Genomic DNA, 14,140 nt, shown 5'->3' on the forward strand with positions numbered 1-14,140 from the left:
CTAGGGATTGAGTCACGGTTCCAGTCATGATTCACATACATATTCACATACTACATGATTCGCGTTGTCAGCTGACCTCAGAAGCCTCCCCACTCCCATTCTCCTGAGGCTCCTCGTCTCTAGCCTGCCATGGGCATCAAGGGCCCTCTGCTCTTTCAGTCTTTGCTCAGGCTGCGTCCTTATGTGTGGGTAGAATAGCCGGTCTTTCTATCTGATAACACCTTTCTGGAGACCAGGGCCTTGAAGACAAACCCTGCCTGTCACCTTGACATACCTAGGGACGTACTGAAAGGAGCACTGAGGCAGGAGCATGATAAGGTCAAGGCCAATCTGTGCTCCATAGTGAGACTCTGTTGAAGAAAGGAAGGAGAGAAGAGGAGGGAGAAGATGGAACCCCAGGAAATAAGGATCCCAAGTCTCCACTTTACACACAGGCCAGGGAACAGGTTTTTGGAAAGAAAGATACTGGTCCCCAGCCCAGAACAGAACAGCCGGCAGTGGGGGGGGGGGGGGGGGTGAGGGGCTCACATCTCTTTCTCCTGCTGCAGCTCACAGGCCTCTCTCTGCAGGCTCTCCAGCTGCTGCTGCGCCTCCTGGAGTTCTCGGGAGGTGCGCTCCAACTCGCGGGCCAGCTCCTGGTTAGTGAGTCTGAGCTTGGTGTTCTCAGCCTTGGTTTCATGTTTGTCATTGTGGAGAGCTGTGCACTGGCCTTCCAGCTACAAAGAGGGGACAGAGAGGAAGGATAACCAGGGCCAGAGCTATTGCAGGCTCAGCTCCATACTGCCCTCAAACCCAAGTTAGCACTCTTCTGCCCCATCACTCCCATGGAGACAACTCTGCAGGCAGAAGCAGCCTTCACAGCATATTCTGTCCTTCCGGTCTCGACTACCGGATAGGCCTGGGGTGGCCTCATTCTATAGGATTGCTAGCAGTGAAAATTTCACAGATGACCTGCGTCTTCCTTCCTGAAGGCACCATGGGCAGGAGACCTCATCTAAATCCCTTTTGCCATCTAAGCCAGCATCTTTGACTTGGTCCCCGATGGGAACAGAGAACAGTTAAGTGACTGTTCATCATAAAGCCACCTTCCCTGTGGTGAACACAGGTAGTAGGAAATTTGACCATATCCTTTCTCCTCTCCACTTCAGGACCCCAGTTCCCTTCACCTAAGAGACAGACTTGCTTGAGTGCCACGGACCTTGGGGATTCTGAAGAAGCAACCAAACCAGGTCAAACAGACCCCATGCCTTTCCTTGCATGCCTAAAGCAACTTTAAAATGTCCATTTTGATAACTTCAGCTCTTCTCTGCTGCTGAAAAGGTGTTGTGGGGCTTCCAACCCTCTCCAGACGAAGCAACACACCAAGGCAAATAGATCGTAATAAATTTAGTTTCCTGAATGTGGCCGGTGAGGGGAGAAGAGCAGCAACGAGGAATGTCGTAAGCCTCTCATGAGACTCCTGTGTTATCAGCAGGCGTGCGGTAATTAAATGGAGTGGCAATCATTCATTTGAGGGATAAATGTAATTGCTATGAATTTAATGCATAACGGAGAGGAAGCAAAGGAGGAGCGAGACAAGGTAGGACCGTGGACGGAGTTGGAAAGGCGGCAGGCAGGTCCCAGGGTTTGCAGCCTCTTGCTACAAAGAGGAAAGGGGCTTAGACCTAAAGCTTAGCGATCAGCAGGGGCAGCAGCCCCAGCCTCAGTAGGGGGATCTTCAAGCTTATGTTTGCCTGTTGCTAAAGATAGTCTCTGTTCCTAGGAAAACCATGTGTCCCGGTCTAGAAAGGGCTGGGTTTCTCCAAGGACCAGGCAAACTGAGACTAGAAATTAGTGCTACCATGGCCTCTATCCCCCTCCCCCCGAAAAAATGTTCTTGCTTTCCTGAGGAGGCTGCTGAGCAAGACATTTGGCTTGGCAGCCTGGTACCATGAGCCTGGTGTCCTTAGTTCCAGGCATAGCTGCCACCTTGCAGAGTGTGCCACACAGTCTGTTTCTCTGCTCAGGCATTGAGAAGGGAGTGGCCGATGTTTCCATCTGGCTGTGTTCCAGAGGAAGCAGGCCATGGACCCTGTCCAGGCACATGGGCAGTTTTTGAAGAGACTTTACCAGCTGGGGTTGTACATAACTTTGCCAAAGAGGTCAACTAAGCCTGCACTTCTCCTGAAGTATCAGGGTCTCACAAGTGTCTCTGTACTCCCTTGGATCCCTCCTTGGATTCTTCTGCAGGAGACCTAATCCAGCTTCAAGGTTGAGCATCCTTAATTACCTTGTGTATATTTATGTGAAACTGTCCTCAGATCCACGGGGGTTGGGGACTCATGGGGACTTTTCTAGGTTAAACACACAACTGGCGTTATCTAGGGTCATCTGTGACTTTGTTTTAAATTTAAATTTTAAAATGCTTAAAGTACGTTTAGCATTTTGAGATAGGGTCTCACTACAAAGCCCAGGCTGTACTTTGAACTCTGTCCACAAGGCTGTCCTGGAACTCACAATCCTTCTGCCATACTACCCAGTGGTATGATTGCATGCATATGTGGATATATCCACCGTATGGAGACTTTAAAGGAAGACACATACAGACACACAAGTCTTCTGGGGGGAAGTTTAAAAACCCATGAGAGGCGGTGGGGCAGAAGCGAAGGTGAGTTGGACTCGCTGAAGGGCCACGGAGTCTGTGCAGTAACCTACCCTGCTCTGCTTCTGGATGAGACGCTCCAGCTCCTGCTCCTTGGCGCTCAGCTTCTTTTCCAGCTCCCGACTGCGGGCCTGAAACCTCTCTGTGTCCTGCAAGCCAACAGATAAGACAGTGGGTCCTACACCCGGCACACCTGGCTTTCAGCCTTGGACGCGTGCACATGAACACCCTCATCAGCTGGGACAGCTGGGCCACCTTTGCCCTCGGAGGCCCTTCTCCTGAAACCCGAGGCCCATTTACCCCACCACTGACAACCCATGAGACCAAGTTAGTGCTTAGAGATAGGCCAGAAATGTTGAGTGTGGCCTATCAGGTGGCAGCACCTTACAAAGCAGTATCCTACTCCTAACTCCAGGACCAGTGAAAGTCTGTATCTAAAGGCTTAATGGCACTGCCAAAGCCACCCTTGGAGTTTGCATGTTCACAGCGAAAGCTCACATGCAAGCACTGAGCTCTCTGGACTGGATATTTAGAACTGAGAAAGGAGAGGCTGGAAGGGGACATAGCACCAGAGCCAGGTCATCTAAAATGATGCTAACTTCTTCATTTCTTTCCTGCAACCTCTTCTCACTCCCAGGCCCCATGCCTGCCTGAGTCCGGCCTTTGTCGCTGGAAGCATACATTAGCTACAGCCATGACTGGGGCAGAGGTGGCAAAACATCCTCAGCGCTTGTCTTCTCTGTGCAGCCCGTCACAGGGATGGAGGGGGTGGCTGTCCTATTGCAGAGGTGGGGAGCCTGCTGCTAGTAGAAGCTATTTTAGGTCTGTTGACGGACGTGTGTGGATTCTGTTGACCGCATACCCATCCAGTTTCCCGGAACGCTGGAATGGTCCAAAGGGTTTAAAGCACCCAAGGACAATAGGGGTGGTCTGGGAATACTGGCAAGCCTCCATGGGCTCCGGCCAGATATTTCTGGAAGGCATTCTGATTTCCCTGTCATGTGAATGGCATCTGTGATTACAAGTGGAGCAGCGGTGTGGATAATCCAAAGCAGCGGAAAATTGAAATCTGGATCAAGTGAAGAGCGCTAGACAATAGACTGGGCTTAGCGCTGAGAGGTAGCAGAGGCTGCCGTCCAAAACCAGCAGCCTTTCGCTGAGAACTCACGGAGGACGGAGAATAGAGTTTCCTCGGTTTTTGTCTTTGTTTTTCAAATAGGACACACCAAAACTGATCTCGCTTAGCTTGGACATGGTAGAGGAGAGGGCCCTCACCTTGTCTGTCCTCACCTTGTCTGTCCTCACCTCCAAATATAACAGCAAGGGCTAGAAAGGTCTAGTAATAGGGGTGCATTAGGAATGGGAGTTCACCAGGAATGGGGTGCACCAGAGCAGGGGTACATTGGGAGCAGGGGTATGCCAGGAACATGGGTGCTCTAGGAGAAGGATGCTCTGGGAATAGGAGCACATGGAGAACAGGGGTGTATTAGGAACCGGGTACAACAGGAAAAGGGAGTGCCCTAGGAACCAGGGTGCCCTAGGAGCAGGGGTATGGCAGGAGCATGGCTGCAACAGAACCAGGGTACACTGGATGTACCAGGATCAGGGATGTACCAGGATCAGGGTACAGTAGGAACAGGGGGTGCAATCTCCACATTATCTCTCCCGGAGCTGAGGATGGTAGCCTTGTTTCTTCTTGGTGACTGTATTTTATAGTTGTCTAAAAAGAAACGGTGGGCAACCTGGTCTCTAATGACTGTTTTCTTCGGGGCTGCTGCTTAGAGAATAAAATGAGTAGGTGTGTTTTGATGGTCCTGCTATATAGGTGCAGGGCTCAACTGAGTGACACCCAATGTCCAGTTTGCTTTGGCTGCAAAAGTATGGTCTGCAATCCCTCCATTTACACATTTACTTCTTCCTTGCCCCTCCTTTCCTATTTCCTTCTTGCTCTCTCTTTCTTCTCCCTCTTTCCTGTCCACACACCAACAATTCATCCACTTATCTTCCTTCATCCGTCTGTCAGTCTATCCATTCATCCATCCATCAATACATCCACCCATCCACCCATCCATCCATCCATCCATTCATCCATCCATCAATACATCCACCCACCTACCCATCCATCCACCCATCCATCCACCTATTCTTCCATCCTTTCTCATCCCCAGTCCCTCCCTCTGTTCTCTCCTTCTTTACTGTCAGGTCATCCGCCCACACCTCCATGTGTCACCTGCTTGCTCACGTATTGTTTGAGCAAATATGGGGCATCTCCTACAGTTCAGGAATTCTCTAGAAACTGAGGCTAGGTTAGCAAACAAATGAACCCACACATTAGTAGTAGGAAACAGACACCGTGAGACGAAGATAAACAAGTCCACTATATATTTTGCTTGAAGTGAAGTCCACTATATATAAGTGGCTCGAACATCAAGGCAGAAGAAGACAGTCACAGTAGTGTGCTGGGATCTTAGTGGGGAAAGGTGTTCAGAGTCTACAGGCCAAGCAACCATGCCCAGGAGGGCAACACTCACTTTTAGGAGGAACTGCTCCCGTTCGCTTTTGATCTGCTGCTCCATCTCCTCATAGAGATGCTGGATTTCTTCATCATAAGCTGCGATTTTCCTAGAGGGGACAGAAGAGAAGCTGACTGGGTTCTTCTCAAGATCCACCTACCCTACAGTCATGGTTTCTGGAGATGAGTTCCTGGAGCTGTGGATGGCTGAAGGACCGCCTATGTCAGGCCAGCCCAGGCTTCAGGATCGTTCCTTCATGGCTAACTAATCAGACAAGGCTGAGTGCACAGAGACCAGCCACACCAACTGCAGATGCTAGAAGACATCATGAGCCCTCTCCTGTCTTCCAGACCACTGCAGACCACCCATGTGCTCCACAGGGAAGCTGTCCCAGATCCCTTTCTGGACTCTGCTTTACTCCAGCACTGAGCCTGGCCTCCTGCACTCCCTATCCCTACTCCCCCTGATGCCTCTGCAGCTAGACACCCTGGAGGGATTCCCTTGCTGCTCGGTGGATGCATTCTCTGCTTCTCTACATCAGCCCTGGCACTGTACCAACAGAGGACCCTCGTGCAATTGTGAGCTTAAGCCCATGCTGCTCACAAAGATTTCACCTTGACAGTGGCCTGCTGCAAAGGACAGGGCCTCCTGCCGTTACAGACACGGGGCCACAGATACACAGTAGGAGACAGGTGGCTCTGATTAATGCTTGGTGATGACCACGAGGTGACCTTTTCCTGCTCTGCCTCTGAGCATCCTCTCCCCATTCTAAGAGCCCACGGGACATGGGTAGCGGGATAAGAACATGTCCCTTTGCCTGGCTTTTTTATTTTCAAATGCAGTTTCTGGGGATGGAACGCAGGTTCTGATGTTCTCAAGGCAAGCACTTCACCAACAGAGCTACCCTCCAGCCCATGGTAACCATATTTTCATAGTTTTTCTCTAGATATACATTGAGACTCTCTCTCTCTCTGTGGCTCCCACTTCCCAGACTTTCCCCCTCTTGTAAAAGGAACTTTAGTTTGGTATTCAAGAACCATTTTGAATATATAATGCACACACACGCACACACACACAAATCATCACTTGCCACTCTAAATTTCCGCATGGCAAGCCCACTTTGACCTCGATGGGTGGGTGTATTATTAATGGAGGAAACAGCCCTCATTGCCAGTTCTAGGAAAATACTGAGGAGACATTTGAAGAAAATTTAAAGGTTGGGACCACAATTATTCCTTGAGCCCTCCATCAGTTTACCCTCACATCCCACATCCACTTGGGACTTCAATCTAAGGCCAGCCTTTCTCTACTGCCCAGGCTTTACCATGGCCCAATCGCTGCCCTTTCCTCTTCCGGGGGAGAGGGCTTCACCACACGGACATACTAAGCAGAGAGGACGAGCCATTTTGAGCCGGGTCATTCCTGCTTCTCAGAAACCACACATCGGATCCAGACCAGAGAACGGGAATGAAAGCCATGGCAGGGTCATCATCTCAGACTCTGAATTCCAGTTCACAGCTCTCCCCTGAGAGCCAGAAACTTGAAGCGACTGCACAGTGGTTTCAGGGCACGTTTGGCAGAAGACGCCAGTCCCTCTAGGTTTCACAGTCCAGGGCTGTCTATGAATCTGCTCAGCATCTGGGAATGTCACGTTTCCTCTGGGCAGAGTAAGGCATTTCTTCTTGGAAACGACAGGTATAAGAGCTTGTTGCTCTTTCTCTCAGCTAACCCGTCACAACAGAAAGAAAACCACGGTGGGAAAGTAAGACGAAAAGGACCATATTGTGAAACAGGGACACCCCAAGGTCAGGAATAGACACAGTTAAAAGGAAACACATTTTTTTTCTCCAGCCCTGAATTATCTTTACCCTCTTGAAACAGTCCAGGCACTAGGTGGCAAATAGCATCAAAAAAAAAAAAAAAAAAAACTTCAGGCAGCAAAATGCAACTATATAAATACCAGAGAACCAACAAAGTGAGGCGAGAGCAACTTCAAAATTGGTTTGGCTCTGCTAAAGCAATTCTGATTAGAGTCGTGGGTATAAGCTGTTTACCATCTATGCCTAACAGCCACACCGGGCATTAATTCTATGATACCATTAAATGCGTTATATTAATTTTGCTCAAAGTTTTGCTTGATTAAATTAATATTCTTGATGTTTTTCCATGCTCACTTGACGGTTTGCTTGTTGTGAATTAACTTATTTTACAACCATTATAAGATAAATGAAGTGAAAGCAGACAGTCTCTAACTAGTACCCGATGCTAGCCCTCTTTGACATTGTATCCAATGCTAGCTCTTCTTGCTCTACTGCCAAGAAGCCCTGGGACCTCAAGGTGGACCAGTGATGCTGAATCCATTTGGACTACTCTGTGGACTTCAGTCTCCTGGAGACTCCTGGAGACCCTAAATAACAGTATGATCTTCCTGGGTCAGAAGACACCAAGTCCCATGCGATGGGAACACGAGGGCACTATTTTTAATAGGCTATTTTTAAGCCTGTTCAAGGGTCAGAGGCCCCTTATTGCAGAACAGGCTTGTCTCCTCGGTGTGACCTTGAACAAGTGCTGTGGTGTTCAAGAAGCCTCCTGTCCTAAACATTCTTTCCAGCATTGTCAGGATGGACCAAGGAGAAAGTGAATGTGAAAAGCATCCAAGACCACAATGGCCTAATAAACTTATGTTTGTAATTAGGATTAGGAACCATGGGCCAAGCAGAGGAGGGAGTGTTTCTGTTCATGGATGAAAGGGCTGGGTTTGGAAGAGCTCAGAGGCACTGGTAGGTGAAGAAAAGGTTTAGTGGCTAAAAGCTCCCATCAGGAGAGTCCATCAGAGGCTCTGGCTGGCTGTAGCGGGAGCTGCAGAGTGTGGGAGCTCCACAGAGCTGTGATAGGCAGACACCCTGCAAAAGATCTGCGCATGCGTAGAGCAGCAGCCCAGCTAGGCTTGCCGTGTTCTGCAGTCAAAGAGACTGGTGGTGTCTGCTGATTGTGCGCACCTTTGTTGCTGGGATTTCCACTCTCACTGCAGAACACACAAACACAGACTCTGAAGTGTTCTCTGAGAGGACCCACCCATCTTTCCCACCCTCAATGATGGACACCTTGTAGGAACTCCTAGAATGCCTGTACTTCGATTTGACCATTCCACGTGGGATTGTAAGTAGTCCTGATCTATGTAGGTCCCACCGGGGGCTCAGACAGCCTCTGTTAAGTTGTGAATACCCACACCTTTACAGTAACAATAATACAATAATATAAAAACCTCTTGGGCTCAAGAGATTAATACTGAAAACCTATAACAGCCCACCTTATACTTTGGATATCAAACTCAGATGCTAACAGACCATAGGGAAGGAATTGAAGAATTAGAACTAGACTCTAATTGAAGAATTCTAGGGTTGGGAGCTTTGTCTCATCCCACCACTGCTTATTGGTATTAAAATCCTTTCTGTGAGGTTACAGAGATGGCCTAGCAGTTAAGAGCAAGCCAACAGTATCATGGTTCACAATAGCCTGTAACTCCAGTTCCAGGGGATCCAATTCCTACCTTCTAGGGTACCTGTGTGAATGTGATGTTGTGTGTGCACACATGGTGCTGCAGAATTGTCTGTATTCTGTCAATCGTGTTTTAAATAAACGCTGATTGGCCAGGCAGGAAATATAGGCGGGTCAACCAGACAGGAAGTAGAGGCAGGGAGATGAGAACAGGAGAATTCTAGGAAGGAGGAAGTCCATTCCTCCCAGTCCTGCCCAGACAATGGAAGAAGCAGGATGTGATTTGCCCTTGTGAAAAAGGTACTGAGTCATGTGGCTAACATAGATAAGAATTATGGGTTGATATAATTTATAAGAGTTAATACAAAGCCTGAGCTAATGGGCCAATCAGTTTATATCTAATGTAGACTCTGTGTGATTTTTCTTTGGGACTTGCCATCTGTGGGAACTGGGCAGAACAGAAATCCCTACAAGCTTGGCCCTCATGTTACACACACACATAAATAAAAATAATAAACCATTAAAAGATAACCCATGTTGCTATTTACACTGAATATGTCAGAATACTTCCTATGACTGGAGACTGGCAATCTCTCTGAGCAGTTCTGTCCTCTTTGGAATATTCGGAGTCATGGAAATCTGGGTTCCCATGACCATGCCTTTCTACATAAAAGCCCCCCATAAACTTGAGAACAACTTCAAGTTCAAGGGGGTGCCTTGGTTCAGGCTACACCTTTCTCTCCCTCCCACCTTGCCTCACACAGAATCTCTTTGGTAAGCCTTCCACGCTCAGGTTTCTTTCAACAGACTGTATACCCTTTACCACTGGAGCCCCAAAACAAATGCCCAGTGCGTGAGTGTGATGTGTGCAGAGTGGAGCTGACCACTGCCTCTCCTGTTCTAAAAAACACATGTATCTATTCATGCAGCAGAAAATGCGTTAGATTTGTTTGGCAGCCCCATTACAATTGATGGATTTTGTCAGTTAAAACTTCCACACTCAATATGATGTTTTCCCCTTAAAGACAGTGCTGTCAAATCCTGGCTCTCCAGCCTCTGCCTCTGTGTTTGGGACACTGGAGAATACCCCAAGTGTCATTCTGTTAGCTGCCGTGTGTACTGGCATTATGTTAATGGATCCCACTTGGCCATCCAGTGTACTCAGTGACCTTCTATGTCTTATTGACAGTGCACTTTTAGCTTCTGTTCAGAAAGGAAGCTAAATTATCCATGATACTTGTTTTAATGACTTAGCTTATCTGAGGGTTGTTTTTAATAATTAAATTTGTTTCTTTGATGATGTCATGTATGTATGTAATGCATTAATTACTTTTACCTCCTCCCTGTTAGCTCTCTCCATGCAGCCATGGGGATTAAAGCCAGGTCTTTGCATATCCTGCCTAATCTTGCCCCAAACTCCTTACTACCAAGCTATACCCTAACCCTAGAAGAATGTTTTTAAAGATATGTCAACTTTTTATTTCTTGTCTTACTGTGTTATAGTAAAAAAAATCTAGAATATATTGGGAAAGTGTTTATGGTCTGGAATCTATTAACGTTTTGTCTGTAGCCAAAAACATTATTAATTTTTTATAACTTCCGTGAGAAGAACACATACTCACTTTTTAAGGGACGTGACTCTACACTCACGTCTTCACTTGCTGTTGGACGGTTTGAAAAGCTTCCTGCCTTTTACTGCTTGCCTTTAGTGCACCTTTGCACGACCAATGTGTCAAATCTGAGGAGTTTGTCAGCTTTGAAAAGCCTATTTTTTTCAATTTAATTTTCTTTGTTTTTTTTTTCTGAATATTTCTTCCTGTATACATTACTGCTGTGTTACTTGGTGCATAAAGGTTTATATATTTAGAATTTTGGGAGGTGGTGCACTTGTGCATACAGGGGTGTGTGTGTGTGTGTTGCTTGTTTGTTTTGAGGCAGCGTCTTGCTCTGTAGCCCAGGCTGGCCGCACATTCGGGGCAATCCTCCTACTTTAGCCTCTTAAGTGCTGACTCCTCTTTCTGGGTGGAGTTTTATATTGCTATAAAGTAGACCTTCTTACCTTCTTTTATTTATACCTCTGAGCTACCGGTAATATGTAGTCATAACTAGCCAACAGGCCTTCTCCTGGCCATTCCTAAGACACTCCCTTCTCCACCTAACCCCCAGTGATGTCTAATTACCCAGTTCTCTGATAGCTGCTGCTGGTCACTTAAGCTACAGGAGGACGATGAGACAGAGATGAGGCAGATGGAGAGGATGGGAAAGCGGGGTGGGGGTGTGTGATGGGGGGCAGGCGGGGGGCAGTAGTTAGTTCTCAGTGAGGCAGAGGAAGTAGTTTGTCAACGCAGCCATCCAGCAGCAGCAGCAGCAGCAGCAGCCGTGAGCATTAACATGTATCTTCCGTCTTAAACCCCCCTGCGATGCCCGGGTAGTGCTTGGAAGGCGCCGACATAGCTCAGGCCAGAACCCAATTGCTGAGACAGCTCTGCTCACTTGGCTGCTCATTAGACCAACACCTGGGAGGCCTGGTTCTCCATTTACAAGTTTTCTGACCTCAGCCAAGTCGCATCAGACCAGCAATCTCCGAGTTTCTACATCTGAAAAGTCAGGACGAAAGTGTGACAGCTAATTAATGCTGAGGTTATGCTGAGGTTGAAGACATTGCCAGCGAAAATACCTAGAACAGGTCGTAGACAGAACGCGGCTAATGAAATTCTGGTTAAAGGAAGTCCCTGGGAACCCCATTTTGAGAGTCACTCCTCCATAGGTGCTTTAGACATCAACCAGGGGTAAGAAGGAATGGGAGGAAACCACATATCAGCATACTCAGGCTGGAAAAGAACACACGTGGGAGGGGTAAGCAGCTGAGATGTGGGTGAGAGCTACGGAGGCTCAGAGGCTCAGCTAAAGAGTCAATATTCAGAGTTCACATAACCTCCGACGTTACAGCACTGAAGAAGTTCTTCTTAACGTGCTGCTATGGGTAGAATGGTTTAGACTTCAGCTCTCCTCTGCACCCTAGGGGTGTAGACTCTTAGAACACCAAGTCCAAAGTCACTGTGGTGCAAGAGAGGATGGACCAGAAAGAAGTGACCATGTACCAACAAAGAAATCCCACAGTCTCTTCATGGGCTCTGGCCGGCAGTCACTCTGTGACCGTAGAGTCCTGACCAGGAGACGTGGAGGGGGCTGCCTGTTCTGCTGACAGGGAAGATGGTAGAATTTCCTGGCTGAGCCTAGGAAAGACACACAGGTAGGGGGAGTCACTGCTACACACTGATAAGCCGCAAGGGCAGTGGCGGCTCTGAGAGAGTGAGTCCCGTGGAAGACAGGCTGGAACCCCAGTTTTAAGTCAGAGGAGCATCACCTGAGATGTCTGACTCTGACAAATATCCCCTCCTGTAGGATTACCGCTGGTGGTGGTGGTGGTGGTGGTGGTGTGTGTGTGTGTGTGTGTGTGTGAATATGAGTGTGTATGTGTATATGTCTGTCAATAACTGTGTGTGTGAGGGAGAGTGTGGGTATGTGCATGTGTGTTTTTCTGTGTATTAGTGTGTATATCTGTGTGTGAATGAGCGTGTATGTGTGTATGTCTGTGTGTATCTGTGTGCGTGTGTGTGTATCTGTGTGTGTGAGAGAGTGTGGGTGTGTCCATGTCTGTTTCTTTGTGCATGTGTGTCTGTGTATGTATCTCTGTGTGTATGCATGTATATTTGTGTGTATATTTGCCTCTGTGTGATAGTAGGCAAATGCGTATTAAACTTGGGACATGTGGGATGGAAGAAAGTGGAGAACCCAGACTTTGGGGTAAGTTCTAGGCTTAGGGCTGCCAGGCCTTTCTAAGAGCATTCGTAAAAACTCAAAGGTGAGGTGTGGTTAGCAATAACCCACCGTGCCAGCCTCCCACATCTTCACAAAGATGAAGGTGCTACTGGAAGAAAAGCATTAGTGCTCAGTGCTGTGGGGCTCCAGCTAGCAGTGTGGGGCTCCAGTTAGCAGCGTGGGGGCTCCAGCCAGCAGTGTGGGGCTCCAGAGAGCAGTGTGGGGTCCCAGCCAGCAGTGTGGGGCTCCAGCCAGCAGTGCGGGACTCCAGCCAGCAGTGTGGGGTTCCAGCCAGCAGTGTGTGGGCTCCAGCCAGCAGTGTGGGGCTCCAGCTAGCAGTGTTGGGTTTCAGCTAGCAGTATAGGGCTCCAGCCAGCAGTGTGGGGCTCCAGCCAGCAGTGTGGGGCTCCAGCCAGCAGTGTGGGGCTCCAGCCAGCAGTGTGGGGCTCCAGCCAGCAGTGTGGGGGCTCCAGCTAGCAGTGTGAGGCTCCAGCCAGCAGTGTGGGGCTCCAGCCAGCAGTGTGGGGCTCCAGCTAGCAGTGTGAGGCTCCAGCCAGCAGTGTGGGGCTCCAGCCAGCAGTGTGGGGGCTCCAGCTAGCAGTGTGAGGCTCCAGCTAGCAGTGTGCAGGCCCAGTTCCCTGCCACAGATGCTGCAAAACCAGGTCCAAATCCTGCATTCCTGCTCCCTTTCTCCTCAGTCTTTTCTTCAAGGTGCTGGGGATTTGGAGAGGTCTTTGAAGCCAGTCGAGTTTCTTCTAGGCAAGGATGTGCTAACACCATCCAGAGGCTAAACCACTCCTCCCTTTCTAAGGGAAGGCATGGCCGTGACCTTGGAGAGAAGATGTGGTGATTCTCTATATTTTGGTCACGCATCATCATGAACTTAAGCTCCAGGCAGTCTTAGACAGTGAGCCCCTCACCATTGCAGATGGGACAATGTATGAGAAGTGCAGACAGCCAGCAAGATGGCTCAGCAGGTAACACTTACTCACAAGCCTGGTGACCTGGGTTCAATCCTGTGAGCCCACAGTGGAAACAGAAAAACAGTTCCTGGAAGTTGTCTTCTGACTTACACACATGCACACGCACATGCACGTATGCACACACACGCGCACGCGTGCGCGCACACACACACACACACACACACACATACACACACACACACACACACCGTGGCACACAGCTGCACTTTTCTCTATCTAACTAAAAATAAAAATAATTTAAAACATTTCCTTAAGGGAGCTCATGTATTTCCAACCCAAACTGTTTTCGTTTGTATGTGAAGAAAATTACTCAGATCAGGGGAATGAGCAGGTGCTCAGGTAAGGGGCTGAGTGAAAAGAAGACGCAGGCTTTGACTTGGGGGAGGGTATGGAAGGGGCACGATTCCCCCACAGCCCACCGCCTAGTGATGCTTCCACCAAGCAGACTCCTGTGTGAAACTGACAATGTACATTTGCAACTAGGATTGTCAACATTCCCAGTTCCCCCTGGAATCTGAGCCAGGGAAAGTGAAGGAAAGGGGTAGGTGTGGGGATCAATTACATTGCCGGGCACTCGAAGGACAGAAGGTGGGAGAGCCTTGAGGCCCTTCCCCATACACCCCGCAATGCACCAACCACCACAGGATGGGAACCGTCATCTGGAGAACTCCTGAGGAGGGAAA

General features: G+C 48.7%; 1 protein-coding gene across 2 annotated transcripts in view; it reads right to left on the reverse strand.

Moving 5' to 3' along the window:
* Positions 1–14,140, reverse strand: part of Cracr2a (calcium release activated channel regulator 2A) — a 109,783-nt gene that overhangs the window by 41,723 nt on the left and 53,920 nt on the right. For both annotated transcript variants that reach the window (XM_075982682.1, XM_075982681.1), the window contains 3 exons: positions 5,173–5,263; positions 2,695–2,790; positions 529–716 (listed from right to left, as the gene is read on the reverse strand). In XM_075982682.1, coding sequence (XP_075838797.1) covers positions 529–716; positions 2,695–2,790; positions 5,173–5,263 — 375 coding nt within the window. The remainder of the gene's footprint in view (positions 1–528; positions 717–2,694; positions 2,791–5,172; positions 5,264–14,140) is intronic.

Source organism: Microtus pennsylvanicus, chromosome 8 (genome assembly GCF_037038515.1).
Source record: "Microtus pennsylvanicus isolate mMicPen1 chromosome 8, mMicPen1.hap1, whole genome shotgun sequence".
Classification (NCBI taxonomy): Eukaryota; Metazoa; Chordata; class Mammalia; order Rodentia; family Cricetidae; genus Microtus; species Microtus pennsylvanicus.